The 26,721-nt window shown below is 46.2% G+C and overlaps 1 protein-coding gene across 1 annotated transcript in view; it reads right to left on the bottom strand.

The window, feature by feature from the left end:
* Window positions 1-239: 239 nt before the first annotated feature.
* MAML3 (mastermind like transcriptional coactivator 3) overlaps window positions 240-26,721 on the bottom strand; it is a 272,708-nt gene continuing 246,226 nt past the window's right edge. The window contains exons 3-5 of the mRNA XM_083519876.1: window positions 12,383-12,619; window positions 8,292-8,400; window positions 240-4,414 (exon numbers count right to left, since the gene is read on the bottom strand). Of these exons, the coding sequence (XP_083376002.1) occupies window positions 3,423-4,414; window positions 8,292-8,400; window positions 12,383-12,619 (1,338 nt within the window). The 3' untranslated portion in view covers window positions 240-3,422. The remainder of the gene's footprint in view (window positions 4,415-8,291; window positions 8,401-12,382; window positions 12,620-26,721) is intronic.

Consider the following 26,721-nt stretch of genomic DNA (forward strand, 5'->3'; position numbering starts at 1 on the left):
GTGTGTTTTGCAAGCAAAAGATCCTAGCTTCATTCCCTGGTTTCACCAGGCAGGAAAGACTCATGCAACTGTCAGTATAAAGAACAGCAGGCTAGATGGACAGATGATCTGCATTGGTATAAAGCCGTTTCTTGTTTATTCTATGTTTTTTCTACAGGAGCAACGTCACCACCTTTTTGCGTCCCTCAAGCAGAGTCAACCAAATCAGGTAAGAGAGAAACTCCTAAAAATTAAACTGATTCAGATAACAATCTTTTATTATTATTTTCTTTAAAATTGGTATGTTATTAGTTCCTTTCTACATTTTTTCCAGAGCTCTGTACAGTTCTTAAAAGGAAATAAGCAATGTTCAATGTACAAAGTAAAAAACAGTAAACTAGAAAAATCTGGATAAAATGGAGCAAGTTGCTGGCAAGGATACAGTACAAATTAGTAATTAGACATCTGAAGTGCAATACCACTGCAGTGAGGATGAGTTAAAGAATGAAATAAAAATACTCTATTTTAAACAAACATTATATATATATTTATATTTATATAATATTTATTTATATGTATATATTTTACAGATTAGACCCAGTGATATCTGCAGGATTGTAAAAACATATTTACAAATAATTCTTTTTTTTTTAACATTTCATATACATCAGCACCATAGTAAAAAAAACAAAACAAAACCCAAGATATTAAAGTTTGACTTTTTATTACTTGGTCCCAGTTCAAAATATTTGGAGGAAGCTTTTCAAAGATAATGGATTTTGAGGCCTCATCAAACACTAGTTCCTGTACTTTTCTGATAAAGATGAATGTTAAATTTCATTACCCATTAGATTTTGTGCGGTTCAAAACTCCAACTTCTTAGTCTTCTTGTTGTCACCCTTTCCAGCAAAGAGTGACACTGCCCCAGAGGAGTGATGAAGACAGATACTTGGTTCCTATCTTATGCTTTTGCATGCCTATTCAGGTTTAAAAGGAGGTGGTTGTATCTCTCACCTCTTCAGCTGATTTCTGTAACTCAGAGAACCTTTTTCTTGGTCTTCCAGTCCTCAGCACTAGCTGATATAATGATACCTAATTATGCTCAGAGTATTTGTGGACTAAAATCTTCTTGGGATCCTAAGGCCACAATTCTCCACTGGTGCTAAGATGAGTGCTGACTTGGCACATTGTGCACTGAGAACATGGCAAACCACTTCTCTGTTAGCAAGCTGCTGCTTTGCCACATGCCAAGTCCACTGATGTGCAAGCTCATTGGTCAACCTTCATGTTAGCACAAGCAGGAAGTTGCATGAAGTGGTTCTTTTAGCTTACGACATCCAACTTTCAAAGGTGTCAACAATATGTCTCCCACTAATTCCAGTGAGTTAGATGATGAGACAGTATGTGGGAGTTTCAAAATCATGTCACAAACCAGATAAAATGAATGAGGGCCTAAGTGCACCTTATATTTAAATATGTGTAATTGAATCGTGATTCTCCCCCTTCCCCATTTTCCAGGAAAGTTAGCTTCTGGAGGTGGTGGCTTTAAGTGAAGTGTGGGTTGTGATTGAACCCTTCTCTGCTTGCTTCTTCTCCACTTTAAAACCATCCCTCCGAGCCGCTTCTGTCCTACGGAGTTCCAAATGTGCGTTTGCTCTTGCTCTCGCTCCTACTCCTCACCCCATCCCACCCCACCCTCTATTTTAAATAATAATAATAATTCATTACTTATACCCCGCCCATCTAGCCGGGCCTCTCCAGCCACTCTGGGCAGCTCCCAACAGAATATTAAAAACATGGTAACACATTGAAAACTTCCCTAAACAGGGCTGCCTTCAGGTGTCTTCTAAAAGTCAGATAGTTGTTTATTTCCTTGACATCTGATGGGAGGCCATTCCACAGGGTGGGCATCACTACCAAAACTGGAGTGTGCTAAAGAACATGGGGGAAATGGTGGCTGGGGAAAGGGTCAAGTATTCCATCTCTCTGCTGTTTCTCCAGTAAAAAAAATGCTGCCTCTGAATTTGGATTTCCCAGGGGTAGGGGAAATACGAAATGCACTACTGGAATTTGGTTACACATTTGCATGTAATGTATAATCAGGCCCGAAAAAGTGACATGTGTTTAATTCCAAAACATTGGCAAATGGTATCATGTTCAACTCCCACCAACATAAATGACTCCACTTTTTTGCAGGTCAGTTCCAGCCACACAAAACTGTGGCTTAGACAGTTCCATTTGAAGATTGACCTTTGGAATGTCGTAACTTTATGTAGAACTACTTCCAGCAATTACCTGAATGGAAGACCCTTCCTTTCTTATTCTGTTTGTCACCAACTAGTTTAGGCATCATAAAGAGCTTGGTGTTATCATGTTCATAGTAGGAAGGTTGACAAAGAGGACCAGCCATTAGAGAATGTTAAGCATACATTTGCTTCCAACCTGTCAAAAGACATGTTGACACTGCTCCTAAATAATTTCTATGTAAGACCACCAAGAGAATTACTAGCCCCTCTCCCTTAACTCCCAAAGACATCTGCCTGTGCAACCCAACCCCTCACAGGTAACACCTGAATTCATCTTGAATTTTCAGGAAAAGAACAAGCTGGACACCACTGTTTGCAAGTTCTTAATACATATAACCTCTCCCTTTTTAATGCCTGCTTTCTTTTGCATCTGTGTCTTTGGTAGCTGCTATCTCAGTGAGCAATATAAGTACTTAGTGTGTCCTAGAGCTCTGTATTTTCCCTCATCCTTAAAAAGTGACTCAAGAGTCACTTGGTTATAGAGGAAACAGGAAACACAGGAATGGCAAACTGTGTAGATGGGGACTTTCTCTGCACCCAAAGGAGACTTGATAGCACATTGAATGGACCCTTTCATCTGCGGCCATGTCTAGTCATAACCATAACCAAGCAGCCTCTGCTTGACTCCTGATCAAATCAGACACATAACTACATTGAGAAACTTGTCATTTGCTTAAACCCAGAGTTTAGCACCTGTACTGATCCCGACCTCTCTTTCTCTTTCAGGTGCCCCTTCCTTTGTCTTGGCGCCTGTCTCTGCAATGTCCTGACACTACAGCAGTTCCAGTAGAACCGTGGTGGAAAGTTTATTGTTATGGGGCAGCCAGTGCTTGCCATGTGGAGACTACCAATCTTCTTCCATAGCCCATGGGCAGCAAGTAGCAATTTTTGGAGCCCCCTACCTCTCTCTTTGTCTTATTCCCACCTGCAGCAGGTGGACTATGGGGTGGAGACTGCTGTGAGGACACCAGCAAGGCCTTCTGTTCAATGCTTTACATCCATGCCTTCCACAATCAGCCACAGATCAGCTTGCTTTGCACAGCTTTAAAAACAAAACAAAGAAACAAGGATGGACAACATCCTGCTTTCCTTTTTTCTGACCCCACAAAGGTTTGTAACTATACATATCCCCATGTGCTACGGATTTCCAAACAGCTCATCAAGTTCTTGCATCCACTCATCTCCTGGCCCACCTTTAATGATGGAATCTACGAGGTCTGTGCTGTCTGCTATACTTGGAAAGGAACCGCCAGCTCCTTCGTTGCTGTAACTATAAGATATGTCCTGAGTGGGATTCCTCTCATAGATCTGACCTTGGCTGTTCTGAGCAAAGCTACCCCCTGGTATCTGTTGTGCAGGGGACTGGTTAAAACCAGCCATGGTGGGAACTGCTTGGCTTATTGTAGGCATAACCATTGGTCTAGCTTGGTTGTTGGTTCCTTGTTGTCCAGGGAGTGGTTGCAACATTTGCCTTCCCATCGCTGGATTCAGGGTCCGTACTGTTCCACTTGTGTCCATGACAGACTGACTAATGCCTTGTGGGAAGTGTTGCTTAGGCAACCTTGGTTGAGCAGATTGCATCGGGTAAGCTGCACCATTATTGAAAGGTCCAATTTCGCCGCTAGTCCTTCCAGGGATACCTTGCAAGCCTCGTGCCTGCCAGTTCTGTGCTCCTTGCGGGACAGGCCCCATCATGTTTTGAAGTCTGGGAGCTTGTGGTCTGGGTAGAACCTGGCCCACAGGTCCTTTCATCTGCTGGTGTTGTTGAGATATGGCAGAGTTCACCAACATGTTTGGACCAAAGCTACTGACCATGCCAACCCCTTGTGTCGAGGTGGGCTGCCTCGGCCCCTGACTTGGGTTGTGTGCCAGGCTCATGCTACTTTGGTTTGGGTGCTGCAACATTTGGCTCATTCCTGTGTTCATATTGTACATTCCTGGCTGGCCGGCTGCTGGGCTGCTGTAGGGAGCCATCCCCATCTCGGATTGGCCAGCTGCGGCAGACATTGCACCAGTGTTTTGTGAGGCTCCCATGGTCATCATGCTGGTGTTCTGGGACATCATTCGGGAAGTCCTCATGCTCTGAAGAGCTGCCTGGTTTCTCACTGCCGCTATATCCTGCGGGGAACCTGAAGCAGAAGAAGGAAAAATATCAAAAAGTGAGCTTTGGCAATAATATTTTATTGGACGTGTGGGCGGAAAGCAATCTTGGACCCTATGCTAGGCACTGGGGAACAAAACAGGAGATGGCTATTGTGCTCATACGCTTCCTGTGAGCTTCCCATAAGCCTTTGGTTGACCGCTGTGGAAATCAGGATGCTGGACTAGGAAGGCCTTATGGTCTGATCCAGGAAGGCTCTTCTTGAGTTGTCTTGCAAAGCTAGTATTAACTCCAGATATGAGTCTGATTGCAGTTAGCACCCAACCTGGCAGTGAAACTTCAATCCTGTACACAGTTACCAAGGAGTAATTCCCACTGAAGCCAATGGGAAGTACCGTATTTTTCGCCCTATAAGACGCACCGGCCCATAGGACGCACCTAGTTTTCAGGGGGGGAAATCAAGGAAAAAAATATGATTTCCCCCCCCGCAGCTCTGGGAGCAGCGGACAGGCTGCACGCAGCCTGTGCGCTACTCCAAGACCTTCTCCCTGCTTTTGCGGGAGGTGGCGGAATTTCCCCACCGCCCGCAAAAGCCCACAGGAGCCCCACTTGACGACTCCTGCGGGCTTTTCGACCAGGAGGGAGAAGGGACTGAAAGGGCCAGTCAGTCCCATCTCCCTCCTCGGGGAAAAGCCCCCAAGAGCGGTGCGCTCTTTAAAGGGTGCGCAGCTCCTGCAGGCTTTTCTAGGAGGTGGGGGTATTCCCCCCTCGTAGAAAAGCCGGGGAGCCCCTTTAAAGAGAGCACGGCTTTTGCGGGAGGTGGCGGAATTCCCCCACCGCCCGCAAAAGCCCAAAGGAGGGAGAAGGGACTGATTCGGCCAGTCAGTCCCTTCTCCCTCCTTGGGGAAAAGCCCCCAAGAGCGGCGCGCTCTTTAAAGGGTGCACGGCTCCTGCAGGCTTTTCTAGGAGGTGGGGGAATTCCCCCCCTCGTAGAAAAGCCAGCAGAAGCCGCGGAGCCCCTTTAAAGAGCGCACGGCTTTGGCCTGCTTTTGCGGGAGGTGGGGGAATTCCCCCATCTCCCGCAAAAGCCCAAAGGAGGGTTGGAGAGTAGCGGCAAGGCGTCGCGCGCCTTCCTGCTGCCCCCCATCCTCTGGGGCTGGCGATGGGGGAAGCGCTGCTTTCCCCACCGCCAGCCTCAAACAGCAGACTCTCCTGGCTTCAGCGGAAGCAATGCGAAGCCTCCGGAGCGCAGGCTTAGGAGGCTTCGTGTTGCTATCGCCGAAGCCAAGGAGTCTGCATTCGCCCCATAAGACGCACCCACATTTCCCCTTCATTTTTGGAGGGGGAAAAGTGCGTCTTATAGGGCGAAAAATACGGTATGTCTGAGTAGACATGTAAAGGACTGTGCTGTGTGTCAGTGAGGTCCATAATAATGCAAGCATTAGTTAGGAATCTATTTAGCCATTTAGAATTGAAAACAAACAATAGCCTGACCATTAGTTATCTGAGGCACTCTTTCAAATATTTCCATTATCTTTCAAAACTAAAGCCATGAAAATAGAAATGTCAGGCGCAGAGAGGCTAATCAATTTTTTTATAGCTTAGGAGGCATAAGTGAATGGATTTTCTATAGTGTTGTTACTGATTATGTCTATGGAAAGAAGAAAAATTTAGAACAGAGACGGTGTATTAACAAATCAATACTGTAAGCACGTTTTGCTCCACCTTTGGACCAATGACGGGAAGCCAGAAAATCCTTTGCCTGTTAAATTCTACACCCTGGCAGATACACCCAACTAGGTGTCTTCCTGTTGAGGAGGGATGTAGAGGGAGGAGTGGATGGAAAGGATTATTGATTTCTGGAAAGCAAATATGCTCCGGTGTTTATCATCTTTATTTAAAAATAATTAGAGGAATTTTGATTATGCCAAGAGTTCATTGTGGCACCAGCTCAATACAATGCTGAGTACACACTGCTGACAAGAGCAGAGCTCTCACCTCAGTGAAAAGATACATGAAACCACTGTGAAAGAATAGTATTTCTGTGAAGCATTACCTGACTGTTAAAAAAACGCAGGAACCAACTATATGTCAGTGTCTTCCTTTTTTTCATTGACAATATGAAGCACATCCCCCAGCTTAATACAGTGGTGCCCCGCAAGACGAACGCCTCGCGAGACGAAAAACTCGCAAAACGAAAGGTTTTTTCGTTTTCGAGTTACCTCGCAAGACGAATTTCCCTATGGGCTTGCTTCGCAAAACGAAGCTTGCCCCGCAAGCTCCGGGGACAGCGGGTCTTCCCGCGTTCCTATGGAGACCGTCCGGGGACAGAGGGGAAGCGCCGCTCTGTCCCCTCTTTTGAAGCAAGGAGCTGCGGGGAGAAGATAGCTTCTCCCCACCGCCCCTTGCTTCAAAAGAGGTCTGGGGACAGCGGGGAAGACGCGCTGCGCTTCCCGCTGTCCCCAGACCTGGGGCTGTGGGGAGAAGATAGCTTCTCCCCACCGCCCCTTGCTTCAAAAGAGGTCCGGGGACAGCGGGGAAGTGCAGCGCTTCTTCCCCGCTGTCCCCGGACCTCTTTTGACGCAAGGGGCGGTGGGGAGAAGCGATCTTCTCCCCGCAGCCCCAGGTCTGGGGACAGCGGGAAGCGCAGCGCTTCTTCCCCGCTGTCCCCGGACCTCTTTTGAAGCAAGGGGCGGTGGGGAGAAGCTATCTTCTCCCCACAGCCCCAGGTCTGGGGACAGCGGGAAGCGCAGCGCGTCTTCCCCGCTGTCCCCAGACCTCTTTTGAAGCAAGGGGCGGTGGGGAGAAGCTATCTTCTCCCCGCAGCTCCTTGCTTCAAAAGAGGGGACAGAGCGGCGCTTCCCCTCTGTCCCCGGACGGTCTCCATAGGAACGCATTGATTGATTTTCAATGCATTCTTATGGGAAACCGTGCTTCGCAAGACGAAAAACTCGCAAGAAGAAAAAACTTGCGGAACGAATTAATTTCGTCTTGCGAGGCACCACTGTATAATACAAAATAACAAATCACCATTTTAACCACCAGGAGAATGTTTTGTTTTACAGACCATGTATTTAGATTTCTCTCTTAAGGCTACACCAAGAAAAAAAAGTAAATAAAATGTACCAATGAAACTCACAAAATATGAAAAAAGTCCTCCTCTCCATCTCCCCCCCTCCCCAACACAATATTTATGTGTTTTGAGCAGACAGGGCTCTTCATTGGACAACATTCTAAGATTAAATTTAAAAGATGAAAACAATGTGGATTCAACTGTTTGTAGCTCCTTAATATTATCTTTATCAATAGAATTTTGTGTACACAGGATTAAAACCCCATGGAAATGAATGGGATGCTCAACACATGGAGGTTTGAGAGGGGAAGCACAGGGCCAGCAAGCATAAGGCCACAAGAAAAGCCAACTGGATCAGGCCAATGACCCATGTAGTCCAGCACAGTGCCCAACCAGATGCCTGTGGAAACCCACAAGCAGGATCAAAGCACCAGAGCACTCTCCTTGCCTGTGGCTTCCAGCAATACTTATTGTATTCAGAAGCATTACTGCCTACAACCATGGGGCAGAACATAGCCATTGTCGCTAGCAGCCATTAATAGCTTCCTCCTCCATGAATTTGCCAAAATGATCTTTTAAAGTCATCTGAGTTGGTGGCTACCAATGCATCACAGCTTTACATATGAACAGGACAGACTCTGACAAATAAAGGATGTGCTGCCCTTATGTAGAGTTTCGGTTTCTGACAATCTCCTCTTGGGTTGCCTGCTCTTGCCTGCCACGTTAATAACTCTGTGTCAGTTAGCAGTACAGTAAATAGAATGCCGGTGCTCATATCTAGCTATGTGTTAGCAGGCAGTTTGTGCTCCCCGATTTCCTGCTGGGCTCTCACCTTGGAACTGATTGACCTGCTGCACAGGGTAGGGGTTCCTCTGCTGTTGCTGGAGGTGCTGCCGAGGCAGATGCGACTGCTGCTGTTGCTGTTGCTGTTGCTGCAAATGCTAGAGAGAGGAGCAAGAAGAAGAAAAAGAGGTTGGTGAGCCTGCTGCCCAGCTGATTGTTGCGACTGCAGTCGGCAAGGCAAGCGGCGGAACTGGCGCTTTTCCAGCAAGGTGTTCTTGAACGACAAGTGCTGCGTCGAAGTGGCAGGCAAAGTGAGCAGCGGCCCCGTGCAGATCAAGAGCCCTCCGCACACAGCGTTGCTCAGACTCCAGGCATCGACTGCCTCTCCACAGCAGCTCTCTGCTCTTCACTTGCTGAGAACTTTTCATACTTCAGCAAGACTCGGGAAAGGAGAGGAGAGGAGAGGAGAGGAGAGGAGAGGAGAGGAGAGGAGAGGAGAGGAGAGGAGAGGGAACGCTCCTAGCTGAGAACTGTGAACCAAACTCTGGGACCATCTAGCATTTCTGGATCTAAGTTAGTTAAGCCTGCAGGGCTGGTTCTTATGAGCTGGGGCAGCCCAGTTGCTGCTGCCCTGGAAGTTCCAACAACGGAGGAACAGATAGGGGAGGGATCTGGGATGGTGTGGTGAGAAGAATGCAACCATCAAAACAACCATGAGTATGGTTTACGCTTTCTCCTTTGGCTTCTTTTCATGGAGGTTCAGTAAATTAGGGATGAGAGGACCAGGTGAGGTAAATCACACAGTCCATTCATCCTTTAGTCCTGGGGTAGGGAACCTCTGACCCTCCAGAGGATGCTGGTCTGCAACCCCCATCAGCCCTGACCACTGGTGAAGCTGGCAGAAGCTCATGGGAGCTGGACTGCAACAACTTCCAGAAGGACACAGGTTCCCCACCCAGATGGGATATGTGGCTCTGTCCATTTCACCTCACCCTGTTCTTCCATTCCTAGCTTACTGAACCATCGTGAGAAGAAGCCGTAGGGGAAAGCGGAAGCTATACCAATGCCATTACAACCTCTCCTCCTCTGTGAATATGTTCCATTAGACTTCTCTCGATAAGATGGGCAGGTTCAAGCACTATTACATCCTTAGTTAATGAATAAGAATGATTACATGGTGGGGCAGGGGAGATAGGAAGGATGCTGCCCTGAGTGCTGGAAAGAAGACCTGCTCTCTGCTGCAAGGCCCATTTCCACCTGGCCTAGGGGTTGGGGCCCAGACTCCCCTTTAACAGCTAGAAGAGGCTCCTGGGACATTGCTGGAGCAACTCTTGGGTGGGGGCAACTGACTAAAATGTTTTAAACGGTTCTAATTTTGGTGCCTCTGTTTCGTTTTTGTCAGGTTGGTGTTGGTTAAATGTTTAGTTGGTGGTTATTAAAATTTGGGTATAACTGTAAACTGTTTATTATTATTGGTGTTATTGTTATTATTGGTTTCTATTGATTTACTGGTTGGTTGGTTTGTTGCTTGTCTAGGATATTTTGTTTTTTAGTGTTTAATGTTTTGTTGTGTTTTTATAAATGTTGTAAGCTGCCCAGACTGGCTGGGGAAACTCAGTCAGACGGGTGGGATATACATTTAAAAAATTATAATTTATTATTATCTTGCAAGACTCAAGACTCAATCCCTGCAGACCATTGACTAAAAGTCAGAACTACTGAAATGATCCAAATCCTGGCCCAAGCAGCAGCGAAGGCTCAAGCAAATCACTGTGCTAGTCTGGAGCTGATGCCATAAAGCAGCGGCATTGAAGGTGGCTCAGGTTCAAGTGGATCCTGGGCCATCCCCACAACACCTCATTTTGGGGCTTTCTCTGGGCTTCTGCCAGTGGAGATTCTACTTCTGCCTGTCCTTCAGTGGCCAAAACAGAGAGTTGAACAGCAGTGGAGCGATGCAGACATCACTCCACAGCCAGAAACCTGGGAGGAAGGACAAAAGCAGGGGGTTGGATTGCAGCCTAAGTGCCAGCAGCTGAATGTATGGATTTATTCATTCATTTCTCACTTCCTTAATAGGTTGTGCACTCTCCTGCTGTACAACATCGGCTTAGGAGCACAGATAGAAGCAGATTTTGTTGCTGTTGCTTGATTACAAAAAAATGCAGGCAGTGCAGCAGTGTGACTAGCTCTCAAATCCTTGCTGTGAGGCTGTTCTCCATCTATTACTGCGAATGAGGTACCAGGCTATTGAAGAATCATTCACAGTGCCTAAAGATGCACTTGTGGCATACTTCAGGGATTTGTGTGGAAACCAGGCCCTGATGCACACTTGATAATATGCCTGAGCTCAGCAGGTGTATAGAGTGGCTTCTTCACAAATGCTGCCTTACTTGTGCAGGGAGTTACACCAGTCTCCACTGCACCCGGCATATGAAACATCACTTTGCAGTTCTGTGGGATTTTACTAACTAGCCATATGGCAATTTGATCAGTTAATTAATTAAACGTAGCGCAGAAGATCCCCCAGAACTGCAAGACCAGTGTTTGATGTATTAGCACGCAGTAAACAGAAAGAGATGAAAAGCAAATGCTGTTCCACAGGCTTCTTTTTCACTAAGATGCTTTCACTTAATACAAACTTGGGAGTGGAAAAAGGATCCCGTTCCCCCAAAACACTTGTTGACTCTGGGAGGCTTTTTTCACCTTCACCTAGCCAATAGCACAGTTTGCTTAACATCTGTGATCAGGATTTGTTTTTATTTACGTTTAGGTTCTTACATTAGGAGAGTGGCCTGGTTCTTAATTTCTCTGTGCATGATGCTTAGGGTGTTCTAACAATGGGCGAATGGAGAAGCACAGGACACATTTTGGTGCTTGAAGCGGAACAGCAAATGCCTCCCTCAGCCAAGATGCAGAATACTCAAGGCTGGCTAAGTAATTTTGGCACCCGAGGCAGAAAAATCCCCCCAAGCACCTCTCCCTGGGAGTAAAAGTGCAATAATTATAAATCAACAACTAACCATTTGTGTTCTTTTATGACATCCCAAATCAGCTGCCAGAGGCAGCTGCTTCACTCTCCCTAATGGTAGGGCTGACACATGGGAATCGGCACACCAGCATTAAAAAATGAATTGGGAGAGCACAGGAATGATATAGGCTATAGAAAGAATACTGGTGTGGTTCTTCCTTTCTCTTCGATCCAATGAGATCCTAACTTTTAACTTTGTGGAGACATGTCACAGATGAAGTGACAACCATGCTGTTCCCATAAGCTAAGAATGATCTTCTGTTATTGAATCAAACACCTTATAGAAACAGCAGAAAATTATTTTCTAGGTAGCCATAAAATAAGGAAGAGGAATGGAGAATCCTTAGAGGCATACATTCCGTTTTTCTCTGCAACATGCCATTAAAGGACCAAAGCAATTGCCTTCTGTCCCAATTACACCAGTAATTAGCATTATCGTTTATATTGCACCTTAAAGTGTTTAGCAATCCTTATCTTGTTTATCCTCACAATAGCCTTGTGATGGAGATGGAGAGAAAATGGAGAGAGCAAACTAAGAATCAAATGACTCTGCCAGAGCTGCCAGAGAGAGAACGAATCAGTGGTCCACAGAGAGAAGTGAGTTCTTCTCTAGATCTGCCTCCCTAAGCCTGTTGCCCTGCAGATGTTTTGGACTAGAAGGGCTGTGGCTGATGGGAGCTGTAGTTCAAAACATCTGGATGACACCAGGTAAGAAAAGGCTGGAGCTCAGAGCAATACGCAAGTCATTGCACTATTGTGGCAGTCAATCCCTTGCCTCATAATTGACACATGCATGACAAATGAAAGCTTAGATTACAGAAGCTGCAGGGTGCTTGTATGAACCTTATGGATTGCACTGCTTGGTTACAATTGTTGTTGGAAAGGGAAGTTGTGTTGCCTCCCCAGTTGCGTCTCTGTTCCAGGGCTGGGAACGTTCACTTAAGACAGGCATAGGCAAACTTGACCCTCCAGATGTTTTGAGACTACAATTCCCATCATCCTTGACCACTGGTCCTGTTAGCTAGGGATCATGGGAGTTGTAGCCCCAAAACATCTGGAGGGCCAAGTTTGCCTATGCCTGACGTAAGGTATGGAGTGAAAGGGTGCAGTACCTGTTCTGCCAAGATCTGCTGCTGTTGCCGCTGCTCTCGTAGAAACTGCTGCTTCTGCTGTTCCATCATGTGGAGCTGGGCCCTTTGCTCAATCAGCATCTGCTTCATAAGGGCAGCCTGAGGCTGGCCACCCAAGAAACTGGCATTGACCGAACTTGTGCCCACGTTACTGGATCCTGGTGGCACCGAGGACTGCATGGGACCTGTGGACCGAGACAGTCCCACTGCGTGCTGGTCCTGGACAAGGAAACAAACAAAAGCCATGTGAGGAATCATTGGGTATGTGATTAGGCTTATCTTCATTTATTCTCAGTATTTATATCCCACCCCTCCATCACGTGCAATGGAACATCAAGGTGCCTTAAAAACATCACAATTTAGAAACCAAGCAAGATTTTAAAAGGGGGGGGGGGAGAGAGAGAGACAACCAGCTGATTATTTGTTTATTTTGCAAAGAGACAGGTCATTACCAATCAGACGCACCACAACGAATTAAAGTTTCCACGTAGCATCTAAAGGCCACCAGGGAGGGAACCAACTGAGTTTCTAGGGAGGAGGGCTTCCAGAGTCTGGATAGCACTACAGAGTAGGCCTTCTCCCACAAATGCCAGCATGGAACAAGGCCTTCTTCAATGAGCTGAAGAAAAGTCCAGCAGGATCATTGGGGGAAGGTATCCCAGTCCCAAACCATTCATGGTAATAACCTGAATTTTGAATCTGAGTCAAAAATGGACCAGGAACCAGTCAGTGAAGCTACTAGAAGAACTGAATCGCACAACCCAACAAATCAGCCCCAGTGGAAGCGTTTTGCACCAGCTAAAGTTTCTCAGCACAGTATGTGGGGTGCTGCAAATTGCAGAAGGAGGACTCCGCGCCTGTCTAGATGTTACACTTGCTGCAGGGACCGGCATCCCTATGGTGAGTTTTCCACCACCTGCTGTATTGTTTAGAACAAGTCGCCACATGAGTATTGTGAGTTTTTCTGCTTTTGAACTATATCAGTGGTGTTTCCTGGCAGGAGGGAGAGACTTGTGGTATGATGTCCAACCCACATAGTAAGCTGTTTTCAGTGAGGGTTTGGGAAAACAGTCAAGAGGTTGACATTTGCTACAGCAAAGGCAGGAATGGGTAAATCTGTCAATTTTTACTTTCTTTTACTTTCTCTTTTTTCTAGAGTTCAGGCCTGCACATTTCTGCATCAGTTTATTGATTGATTGATTTTAAATTCACCAGCATTTTAGTAAAAATTTATTCTCATATACACACTTCTGCAAGCCATTTCCCCCAATACAATGCATTTTTGGATGGCATTTCATGAATATCTGCATTTTCATGTACCTCCCCCCAATACACAAATTCTTTTACATATTATTTGGTTGGAGAGCAGCATCGGAGAATTCAGGCTAGTGTGAATTCTGAAAGATAGCTGCATCTCATTCCGTGTATTGTTTCAGGAAGTGCAAATTAGGGAATTTCACATTAAAAGCACCAATCAACCTTCCTTTCTCCTCCATTCCTCAGTGACTGTAAATACCGTATGTATAGAGCAGTTTGCAGTTTACAGAGAAATGAAGTTCAAGGAGAGGCATGGTCCAAAAGTACAGGAGGTGGGAGAGGAGGAGGGAAGTGGATGATCAAGGAACTGTTGGGTGCAGAAGCCTAAATCCAGTTTTACTCTCTCTCTCTTTTTTGCAAGCACTGGGTGCACAGAATGCCACTTTATTGTATTCCTTCTGACCCTGTATGGTGTGCAATCAGATCAAGTCTAACAGTAACCCTGGCAGGTTATTAACTCATATCTGAGGAAGTATAAAAGGGGTAAAAGATATATGAGGAATGGTACAGAGAGCTGGGGACAAAAACCAGGACCCCTCAAGCCAAGCTCAGTCATCCAAAGCAACGTGAGTTACGGATTCAGGAAAAGCAAGGAACAAAAGTAGTAATTAGGGCTTACATTTTCTTGCTGGTGAGGCAACTGAACAGGGTCAGGTGGCCCCACTTCCTCTGCACTATGCTAACCCATGTAACCTCATTATAACTCCCAGGCAAACTGAGGTGGATGAAAAGAGGTTCAGCACCTGGAGTCCAATGCCAGGGAGTCGGGTTTGAGTGCAGGGCGCCACCGTGATACTTTTCAGGTTAAAGAGGAGGTAGTAACATCCTTTCATTGCTGCTCGTTGCCCATTAACATGCTTTTATACCCCCATGCGCCCGCATGATCAGGATGATTAAGAGGAGACCAGTTGAAAGTGGGCTATTTTTAAACTTTAATCCGAGTAGGAGTGAATGAAAGAGCAGAGCAAGGCGGTGCAAATTATACTGCAAATTAAAGGACATGTTCTTGTGAATACCGCCCCCCCTGCACACCACGTTCCTGCCTGTTTGCCTGTGATGCTGCCGGTCCCTTTGCAGGGCTTGGCCAGAGGACTTCAGAGAGGAGGCCTGGAAAGGATCTCATTAGCAGTTCCGTCAACACAGCACTGATCGCCTTTCTCTTCCCGGTGTAACCAATGGTGATTGTTATGCAGGAGAGATGCACCAGGAACACCCCCAGGAGGTTAGAACTTAATTATGAGCAGCCCTGAAGAGGGAAATTTAGACAGATGGATGTGTATTTTTCGGGGGGGGGGAGGAGGGAACCAACCACTTTCTGTTACTTCCCATCCTCTCCGTTTTTGCCATGCAAGATCCAAGTGAAAACTTGAGAACCAACTGTTGCAGCTATTAAGGCCCTGAGCAGCCGTGAAATCTACCAAAGCTTGGAGTTGAGGTCTTACAAGCTGCACGGGATGTCGGGGTACATCTGACCTCTCCTCCTAAATCCATCCACGTCCTAACACCCCAGGCAGCCTTGGGGTGAAGGAGGCAGGTGTGTGAGAACCACTTAGCTGCAGTTCCTCCCGAACACCAGCAGGTGGCGTCCCAAGCCTGGTCCTCCACGGCTCTGTCAACCTGGGTTGGTGACTGATTGCTGCCCTGGGCTCTTTGCTCTCCTCTCCCTCTCCCTCTTTCTCCCTCCTCCTTCCCCACCCTCCCCCATGCTTGCAGATGGCTTAATCATGACTACTGTTCCCTCCTCCTCCTCCTCCTCCTCCTCTCCCCATCCCCCTCAGTACTTCTGCGATAATGCTGCTAACGCAGAGCTAGGCAGTCAAGTGTTACAGCACAGAGCAGGTAGCCTGGCAACTGAGAGTATAATACCGAACAGATGGTGTTCGTACACATGATGGACATCACACACGACAGCCTGAGACAATCCAGGAATTCCCTGGTGGTTTGAGGCCCTCTTTATGGAAAGAGCGGGGGGGGGGGGGACGACACACAAAATAAAACACAAGCCTGTTGGCTGCTTTGGGGATATATCCTACCCTCTCCCACCCAATCTGACACTGAACCACTAAACTGATTTCTTGTTACTCCTGTTTTGGTAACAGCACTAAAGGGACAGCAGTCTGGTAGTGTGCGAGGGGGACGGATGGAGGGTTAAGCTTCGCGTAGCCTGAATTAATCAGGCATTATGCTGGGCCTGAGCGAGGGCAGGGTTGCTTGACAAAGGAGCCACCCTTGCTTCTGCTCACAGCCGGCGCTCTCTCCTCGGTGAAGAGACTGTCTGGGTCAGGGACGTCCCTACGGCTGGAAGCTACGCAGGAGGTACAACAGGTAGACTCCTGTGAAACACACAAAGGGGCATTTGTGGGCTGTGCCCAGGTGGAAGCCCAGGTTGTGCATTTACAGTGTTCTGGGTATGAAGAAACAGCAGCCACACGGGAACACCTGGGAGATGGGAAGAAAAGGAGTGCCAGCCTCAAATCCTGCCCCTCATCCTCTTTTTCCAAAACAAAGAAACAAACATCTCTCCCTCTCCCACTGGCGAGAGCTGCAGGCACACACTGCAGTGCACTGCTCAGCCTCCCAATTCAATGCAATGCTGAGGGGGCTCCTGACACTTCTTCCAGGGAGCATGCTGCTCTTTACTAATGAGCTCAGGAAGCGGAGACATACCCAGGCTGTCAAATTTCCAAACACTGAACAATGCATAATCTGTGTCTGTGACGGGCTGGGGAGAGAGAGCGCAGCAGAAGCTCCAGGAAGAGAGAGGGCGTTTTTTCTTTCTTTCTTCCTCCAAGGAGCAAGGTGGAAGGAAAGGAAGGGCTACAAAATGCCATCACAATAGGTTTCTCAGAGAAAGCAAAGCCACCCATACAAACGTCCCCTCGAGAAAGGTGAGCCAGAGTCTGACTGAATAAACAGTGGAATTATTTAACCTTTCAGAGTGCTCTGTTGTCGTCGTCTCGCCGTTCCCCCTTTCCCCCAGCGCTATTCCCCAGACCTGCCCCTCCACTGCAGACAATGATTTATCGGTGAGGAAATAGGATTTCCAGTGCTAAGGTCAGAGCTGGCCGTCAGACGTTCCCTTGCTCTCACTGCAAGAAAAACCTTGGGCAAGCTTCCAGAGTTCCTGCAAAGCCAGCCTAGGGATCAGCCAGAGTGATACGTGGCAGCACTGTACACCTCAACGTATCTCAAAGAATACCTTGTTCTGCAGGGGACTCTCAGATTTCATTGCCTTTAATAACCTGCTTGTTAGGATGTCCCTAAACCACACAGGCACACTTCTAAATTAGGAGTCATCAGGGGACCCCAAAAGTCTCCTGACCAGAGTTCTCCACTGTCTTAGGTGTCAAATGAAGTGGTGGATGTCAGAGGTTTGATTTGCTGGGCTCGTGCACATGCACAAATGCCTACATTGCAGATTCATATAATCTGTGCACAAAGAAACAACAAACCAACTATCAAACCAAACACAGAATCACATGGCTTTTGCAGTTACCTTTTGTGCCCTGTTGAATGGTGAAGAGTGGAAGACAAGTAGGGAGAGGGAGGAGGGGGAAGCAAGGGACAATATCAGAACAGATCAGACTGGGCTGCGCACAGCAACAGCCACGACAGCTCATTTCTGTGCTCACACATAATTTTTATCATAATAAATTTTAGTTGGAACATTTGCTCCTCTTCAGAGCAGTACAGGCTGAACTGTGCAAATTGCCATCTCATGTGACGCTTGCAAAGATGTTTCCAGTGTAGAAGCTGTGCTGTGTGCTGCAGGCTAAGCCAAATTCAGCTCAGCGTTGACCTGTGAGTAAACTCAAGAGTAGAGACAAGCCCTCCATTGCATTGCATTGCGGATTTACTCTGCAGAATCCAGTAAAGGGAAGGCACACTCCCGCACAGAGGCCTTTACAATCTCCAGATGGGAGCCACATCGCACCAAATTCTGGGTGGAAGTAGGTGGCAGCTTTCAAGAGAGGAATGCTTAGGGCTCAACTTACAGTCTGACAGCCAAGCAATGCCCAGCTGCCTAGGAAAGGGCAAACCATAGAGCACACAGTTATAAAACAGGCACCTGGCTTACTAAGGCCCCTGGAAGCATCCTTGCACATTGCCTTGTAGTGGTTGCATGAAGGTTGGCATGGAAATAGTTTCAGTAAATATAAATAAAATCAGATTCTGAGTCGTTCTGACCTTGGTCACGATAACACAGTTACAAAGGTCCTACAAATATTTGTTGGACTGCTTTCTCCCACATTGGTCTCCCTGCAACTATAGAGATGGCCTTCCCACCACAGAAAGGTCTGCCTGGTCTTCATGTTCCTGTTATGTTTATTTAAGACATTCATCTACCACTTAATCGTCAGCATTTCCAAGCAGTGTACATAAAATAAACTGCACAGACTCAAACAATAAAAATAATCACAAAACCAAATAGAAGCCCCTTACACTTGACCTGAAAATGCCTGCTGGAATAAGGAAGTCTTTGTCTTATTTCAGCTGGGAGGAAGTTCCACAGGTTTGGGCCACAGCACTGAATGACTGGCTTCTGGCAGTTGCAAGCCTTGCCTCTGAGCCGTTGGGGGACCACCAGCAGAGGCTCCCCCAAGGATCTGGGTGATCAGGCAGAGATATAAGAGATCCCTTGGTTTCTAATATATCCTTCAGCTAGATGACAGACAAAAACATTCTGGTTTCCCCAGACTTGGAAACTGTTAATGTTCGCATTCAAAACAATACTGACTTCACTGTCTGTTGCAATGGAGTGCTGCTATTTTGTTGTGTTGGTTTGCATGCTTCAGTTTATCATTTTCTACATTTTAATTTCACTTTTATTGTTTCTCACTATTTTGTTTTCTCCACTCTGGGAACATAAACGTATGCTGAAGGTGTAGAATGAAAATTATGCAAATAAATACACACCCACCCCCTCCTCATGTTGCATCTGGTAGAAATCACACAGCCCAGTAGGATGTGTTCAGAAGATGCTTGGAAGTACACCTCACAGTTTAACGAGCAAATGAAGAAAAAGTGCTCTGAAAGGGAACCCAAATCTATGTTCCCTAGTCTTCAGTAATTCTAGTTGTTGCCCAGAAATAATAGTGACAGTTAGGGAGTAATATGGATACCTAGAAAAGCACAGCTGCTAGAGACACTCAAACTGTCAGAGCATGCAAAGAATATTAAGGGAGGAAGCCCACCAAAGATCAAAGAGAGGTCTTGAAAAAGCAGAAACCTGCCTTGTAAGCTCTTTGCTGTCATGAACGGGGAGAGTTCGCATCACCCATGCTGGCATCTTTACAAAAGGTTATAAACTGAGACTATTTAAACGCTAGAGGGAACACGCTCAGAGTCTCCTTTTGAAACCAGCTCAGGTGTCAGGGATGGAGCTGTCTCGTGACAGGTTGTTTTGCCTTGTCTTGAAAATTAATTTCTGCTCTTAGCTGTGGCATCTCCAGCATTGCACTTCCCTGAGCTCCTTTTCACCTTTTCCTCAAAGGGGGGAGAATTTAATCTTTTTCAACGTTGCGTCTGAGCATCCCCACACTGCAGAATTCAGGTGTGTGCCTTATAAATCTCAGCAGCACCCTGAGATGGAGAGCAAATGTATGTGAAGCAGAAGGAAGGGATGTGGAAGGGGGGGGGGAGAGTGAAGAATCAGGGAAGAGGAGAAGAAATGGCAGCTGACTTACAACCTTTCTGCACAGCCAGATAAAGCTGCACCTGGTTTTGTGGGTGGGAGACTTTCTGCTGGCTCAGAGAGGAGACAGATAGCAGTAGCAGGGCTGTTGCTGGGGGGGGGGGGCAGAGCGGAGAGGTATCAGCCTCCCATGTCTCCTTCTGCTGCAGCTGGAAAACAGCAGTCTGTTGGAGGAGCCAGGAAGTTTGGCCGGCCATCCCTGCACATGAAGAGCAAGAACTTTCCCACATCTTTAGCTGCTGGTGCTGGTTGTTGGGGTGTTTTTTTTGGCGGGGAAGAGCCTATTTATGTGAAGGCCGCTGTTGTTGATGGGCCAGCCCAGTGAAGGAGTGTGGTGAGGGCACCCCCTATGGGCGATTAGTTGTGGGCAAGTCAGTGGGGGGGGGAGAGATATGAGAGTTAACCTGGCTTCCCAGGGGGAGCACTAAGGGGCTGCATTTGCGGTGAGAGGATGAACGCAGCTCATGAATGCATATTCAGTGTGACTGGCAGGTCTTTTCCGATTTTTGCTATTGTTTTGTTTGATTCGTTGCGCTGTTGTATCCTTTGTTTGTGTTGACATACATAACCATGTCTACTCAGAAGTCATAGAACTAAAGTGTGGTAAGGGACCTTCAAGGGCCATCTAGCTCAACCCCCTTGCAATGCAGGAATCACAGCTAAGGAATTCCACACAGACAGCCATCCATACTCTGCTTAAAAGCTAAGGAATTCCACACAGACAGCCATCCATACTCTGCTTAAAAGCCTTCAATGAAGTCCAGGCACTGTAAACTGAGCCTGAGTGTTTAAGCTAGCCTTCCTCAACCTGGTGCACATCTGTGCTGACAGGAGTCGAGGTCCAAAACAGCTGGAAAGTTCCAAGCTGGGAAAGGCTGCATTGATGGACAACTGCTGCTGTCCACTCACAGTGGCTCCAGGCTCTGTCCTCTCACAGGCATGTGGGTTTTACTTTGCGCCTCCTTCCTCCCATTGACAAACAAGGTGAAACTGAGAAGAGGGATGACTCCTATGGAATGCAGGGTGCTTGTTCCCAGGTAAGGAGAGTTAGAATTGCAAACAGACTGATCACTACATTTATACTTTGCCTTTTCATCCAAGGGGTTCAAAGGGGCAAATGTGGTTCGATTACCCCCTACTTTATCCTCACAACAAAGGAGGTGGAAAGGAAAACTTGCAAATTCACGCCTTTCCCCTGCTTTTAAAAGAAATGGTTTTTGCTCAGAGTAGACCCATTGAAATTAATGAACCTTTCTAAGTTAGATCCATTAATTTCTGTAGGCCTGCTCCACGTAAGGCTCAGTTAAATACCACCTACTGGTATTTAGCACAGACGCTAAGAGACCACACTCTGAACAAGAAACTCATTTTGCTGCTTGCAGCTTAAAAAGAAGAATAGGGGATATCGTAAACAAATGACTTATGCTGTGAATTCACTAGGTGGTCTTAAGCAAGCCAGTCTCAGCCTTGTGTGTGTCTCCCATCTGCCACACGAGAGGAAAAAAATCCTATTGATCTACCATATAGTGTTGTTGTAACAATTACAAAGATAATGTATGTGACGCGCAGTGAACTTTGAAACATACCATATAAATGGTACATCCTTGCTTTGTGCAGATAATCCTTGGAGCTCTCCTTGCTGCTGCGGAGATCAATGACACTTCAGAGTAGGTTTTAATCTGAACTTTGTATTTTTAAATGTGCCCTCCCCTTCCCTGGTGCTTCTGTTTCCTTCTTGCGCCTGGGTTTTAAAACAACTGGCTGGCTGCCCTCAAAAGAGCAGGGGAACTGTGAGGGATGTGTCACCTGCACAGTGGAGCAAAGCAGCTGTTCCAGATTCCAGGCAGCCTGATTTGGTCAAACACAGCCTGCTAATGATCTCTTAGCTGCTTTATGAATTGAGCCCTTATACCCACGCGCCTGCTCTCTCCCTTTCTCTGTGCTGCCTTCTCTTTCCTTGCTTCAGGGAGAAGTGGGGGGGGGGGGGAGGGAAGCATCAGCTGTCTCTGGCAAAGCTTGCCTGCAAAGGCTTTCTCCTGCCACCCCAAATTCCCCACCCACTCCCCTCTTGCTGGCCCAATGAAGCCATCAAGCTAAAGATTGCATAACTGATGAACAGGCCTATCTTGTGTTATACTGGGAGATGGGCCAACTGCCTCCATTTATAGACAAAAGTGCCATCAGTCAGCCAAATGAAACCCTTTGCGGCAGCCACTACGAAGGAGGAAGAAAAAGAGATGGGGGAGCCAAATCGGGGGACGTGCTGTGTTGTGACGTCACCAGGAGCTTCCTTCCACCACTCCCACCAGTCTCCCCAGTGCGCAAATGCCTTCCACAGAAGAAACCTGAAACCAGACTAAACATAGTTCGCAAAGCCACTCTTCTCGAAGGACTTCTTCTTCTGCCTGCCCCTCAACCCCCCCCTCCCTGTGCCTTGAACTTCACTGAAGTCACACAGTCCTCTATCATATTATATCATCAATCAAGCTAATGCTAATCAGATCAATAAGAATATATTCTCTCCAGTGCTTTCCTTTCCTTGCTCGTAGAACTCTAAAGATTTAAAATAAATCAATCCGGCCAATGCTAGACCAAGAAAAAGTAATGCTTAAAACACCCACCCACACCCTGCAGCAATCTTAAATACCAGCACAATGCACACTTCATTCAGGGTTCGCTTATGGCTGATTCACACCTGCATGCGCATCAACTATTGTGTCATCATCGGCTGACAAGTCAGATTGGAAGATGTGAGCTCCTGTTTAAAATGATTTGTGTTCCCCAGTACATGTGAACATACATGTCTACTGTAGCATTATTAAACATGGTTTCAGTCAGTGGTGAGCATGTATGTACGAAGTTGCCCAAAGTTATGTCCAGATATAAGAATGTGGTTTTATTTTTTAGACAAACCTTAGAAGACGACAGTCATGTTGTGGACTGGGTGATCTCCCTGTGAGTTAGGTGGCTGAAGGATCTGGTATTTACATAACATTTCCAATAGGCAGTTGGATTGAGGTCTGGCAAGCAGTTAGTACTGGATAGGCAATGAGGAACGCTGGCAACTATACCAGGAGCAGCCTGGCTGTTAAAAAGCAAGTGGGCAAGATGAGCATTTGCTGCTTTTACTGATGTTCACCCCAGTTTCTGGTCTGTGCAACCATTAGCATTCCTGCCTGGCCTTGCAAACCCCGCTCAGAGTTAAAACTAATCCTAAGCATAGCATTACCAACTGCCCAACTATTGCAAGATGCTGCCTTTAGCTGTGTACAGGCAATGGCTATTCTGAGACCAGGAGGAAGCACTGTGGAGCTGCCACTGTCTGCACTGCACACAATCACTTTCTGCAAGTTTTGGTAGCACTTCAAAATGCAGTTTGCAATATGCTATACCCTGGGTTTCAGAAATGTGACAATTGTTGCCTTGGACAATACATATGTATGTATTGGGAAAGCTTCATACCATGCTCTTTCACCCAAAGACTCTTACAGTAACTAAAAGAACAATTTAAAAAACCAATTCAAACAACAAGTTAAAACAGGACAGCATTAAGTAAATTAAAAAAACAGTGACACATCAGGCTTACAATCCATGAAATCAATGCAATATAACAGGGCTGTGCAAATAAAAACACATTAACTGGCACTGAGAAAACATTAAAGTTGGTTCCAGGTGAGCTGCTCTGGGGACATTCCAAAAATGGGGCACGATCACAGAAAAAGCCTTATGTACCTTTCGGCCTTAGTGTTGAAGGCAGCAATTGCATAGTGGCCATGGAAAATCTCCATTTCCAAGTTGGGAGCAGTTTCGAAAGTGTCTTGTTTGTTAGACTATATATTTTAGTACCTGAAAGGACATGTGCTTATCCACATCAAGACACACACACACACTATTTGAAATCCCTTAGGAATTTGATTACTTCAGAAATCAAGTCAAGTAAATGCTGCCATTCCATTCACCTGCATGGAACTAGGAAAGGCAGCTCTGTGGAGGAATGAGGAGTAAATAGGCATCTCCATCCCCATCCCTCTGAAGCAAAGCTTCTCCTTTCGAGTTCGTTTGGGTAGTGGTCAAGTTACAAATGCTGGATCTGGACTGGGCTGCCATGGTGGGAGGAAGGAGACTTCCACTGCTCCATAGAAATAATTATCTATACTCCACCCAAGGACTGAGACAGCTACTGGAGCACAGGAACCAAGGATTATCATGTGCTAAGAGGCTGCTGATTCCGAATGACTGGAGTTTTCGAAAGCAAGGTGTTTGGTACTGATCTCTTCTTGATGACCAAAATGATGGTGAGGTACAGAAATGTGTAACTTCTCCACTGCTTTAGACAGGAAAAAAGAATATGGTGATGGGTGCCCAGTGAGAGGCTGCCAGTTTATGCACCCAACAGAATTAAGTGGTAAAGTTCTTTTTCATTTGTATCACTTCAAATTGAAGGTATAGAATCATACAATTGTAGAGTTGGAAGAGACCCTGAGAATCATCTAGTCCAAGCCCCTGCAATGCAGAAATATGCAGCTGCCCCATATGGGGATCGAACCTGCAACCTTGGCATCATCAGCACCACACTCTAACCAACTGAGCTATCCAGGCCTGTCGGGGACTATTTTACCATCCTGTGATAAAATCTTCCATGATATTTGCCTCTTCATTATTCATACTTGCCAATTGTCTTGTTTCATTAAACAGGATCTTGCCCTGCCACGACATACTTTTTAAGAAGCCATGGACCATAAACCCGATACTGCAATAAGGGAGATATTGGAATAAGAATGACCTGCTCTAGCCCTGTATACTATATGCAGCTACAAATGAGCACAGATCTGTTATGATGTTATTACTATAACAGAAGGAATAGTTTCTAATGTATGTGTTTAAGCAAAATATTCCTAATATTTCCACATTCTGCACTACTAAAAAACCATCTGCTCCAACTGTGCCTCTGCTTTCTCCCGAAAACATCCCTACTAATTGGTTTCTAATGTTGGCACCCATTTCTTACTGCAGGGACCCATAAAACAGGCTCCTCTCTGGTTGTTGTTCCATTCACTCAGCGTAGTGAATTATAATTCCTTTCTTGCCTTCTTTAATAAAAAGGGGAGACCAAATTTGGGGGCAGTGGATTCACTACTTTGCAGTGCTGAGAGCACTGCTCAGTGTCAGTCGCTTCATCTGTTTGCTCTGTCTTTCAGTGCAAGGGAAGAGCTTTAAATCTGCCATGCTCTCATTCTCTGGGCCCCTGGTTACCATGGTCTTGCCATGCAGCTTCTCAGGGAACACAATTCTTCTGCCATTTGACATGGGACCACTGCATGCAGCCCATTTGTTTTGCTTTAACCTCCCTTTCCCTACATATCACCTTTGCATATTTTCAGCCCAAGTCTCCTCCCCCTTCCTTCCCCTTTGCAAATAATACATGATACATACATACATACATACATACATACATACCATACATACATACATACATGATACATACTATGGATGCTTTTATATTCATCTTGTGCTGGACTAGGATGGTGGACTAGGTAGGCCATTGGCCTGATCTAGTGGGGTCCTCTTTAAGATCTTGCATTCTGTTCAGAACTGCTGCTGCACATATTGGATATGTACCAACAGTTACATAAGTGCAAAATAGTATAAGCATCTGTTTATATTGGCAGCACATCCCACCAACATCAGATGCCAGCACAAATGGTTAGGGTCTTACGAGCTTGGTCTCAACAAGTGCAGTCTCTACAGCAGGGGTCAGCAACCTTTTTCAGTCGTGGGCCAGTCCACTGTCCCTCAGACCATGTGATGGGCTGGACTATATTTTGGGGGGCGGGGAATGAACGAATTCCTATGCCCCACAAATAACCCAGAGATGCATTTTAAATAAAAGGACACATTCTACTCATGTAAAAACACACTGATTCCCAGACCGTCCATGGGCCAGATTGAGAAGGCGATTGGGTCGCATCCGGCCCATGGGCCTTAGGTTGCCTACCCCTTCTCTACAGGGTAAAACTGACCAGAGTCAGGCTGAGATTACACATACATGCTCATCCCATGACAACTCCCCTAAAAAGCAAGGTTTGGTAGTGCCCCCCCCTCCAGTGGGCCCTGTCTAACAGCTATGGGTATCTCCAGCAGGTTTACCTGGTGATGGTGGTTGTCGTGGTGGGAAGCCATTTAATTTCACACAATGCCCCGGAACAATCTGGGGCATATGTGTGTAATTAAAATGGCAGGTGCTTGCAGACCCAGTGGCCCACAAATGGGACTTAGGCCCAGCATGTGGTAAGTACTGCCAGGGTGCTGGTGTGCTTGTGGCTGGGTGCTGATGCCATTCCTGAATTCACTTGCAAATGTATGGGTGAAAGAACCACCACAGATCAAAACTACGCACAGAGCTTTCATGTCAGCTGATGCCATATAAAAAAACCACACTTTTCAGTGGAAGGCTGCAGGCATATCTGGCTGTGAGTCATTAAGTGAGAAGTCACTAAGAGCATGATCCAGCCAAAGATAAGTACATTAAGGTTTCATTGATTTCAGTGGGAGAGATTTAGGCACATGCTTAAGTTTCCCATTGAAAATCAATGTGGGGCTTAAAACCTTGGCTGGATTGCACCCCCACAGGGACAAGGGATCCAGTTATCTACATGCATGTGTGAATCAGCCCTTAGACAGCACTTTCTCACTGTAATGAACGAATGCAAGAGGGGAAACCCACAGGTTCCAACTAGCATCTCTGAGCCTGTTTACATAGATTAACTTTATGGTGGATTGATTTAAATAACCAAGAAAAAGGGCTGATTTAAGTTTCCAGCTCTGTAGTTGCTATTTGCAATTAAATACTTTTTTCCTTAGTGCCTAGCAGCATAATCCAAATCTTGGACCTGCAGTTCACATGCCTTTGGTAGTACAGGATTTCTACCTGTTTAGGGTATCAACTGAAAACTTAATTATTTCTATTTTGCTTTATTTCATATTTCAACTAAGTTCTACTAAGAGTATGGACCCACTGAAATTAGTGGACATGGCTAAGTTTCAGTCCATTCATTTCAATGGGCCTACTCTGAGTAAAACTTAGTGCAATGCCATTCAGAATCTATTCAGGCCTGGGGGCACACTGGGAAATGTAAGAAACTGTTATGGACACCTCAAAATACCCATTTTACAGAATAAAATCTGTAAAAATATCTACCCCCCCAAAAAAAACCTAGAGAAGAAAAGCAGCAAAAAAGCAAACAACAAAAAACCCCCTCAATCTTTTATTATTAAATATTGGGACGGGTGCAGTGCTATGGGCTGGATC

This window comes from Podarcis liolepis, assembly GCF_965112155.1.
Source record: "Podarcis liolepis genome assembly, chromosome: 9".
Lineage (NCBI taxonomy): Eukaryota > Metazoa > Chordata > Lepidosauria > Squamata > Lacertidae > Podarcis > Podarcis liolepis.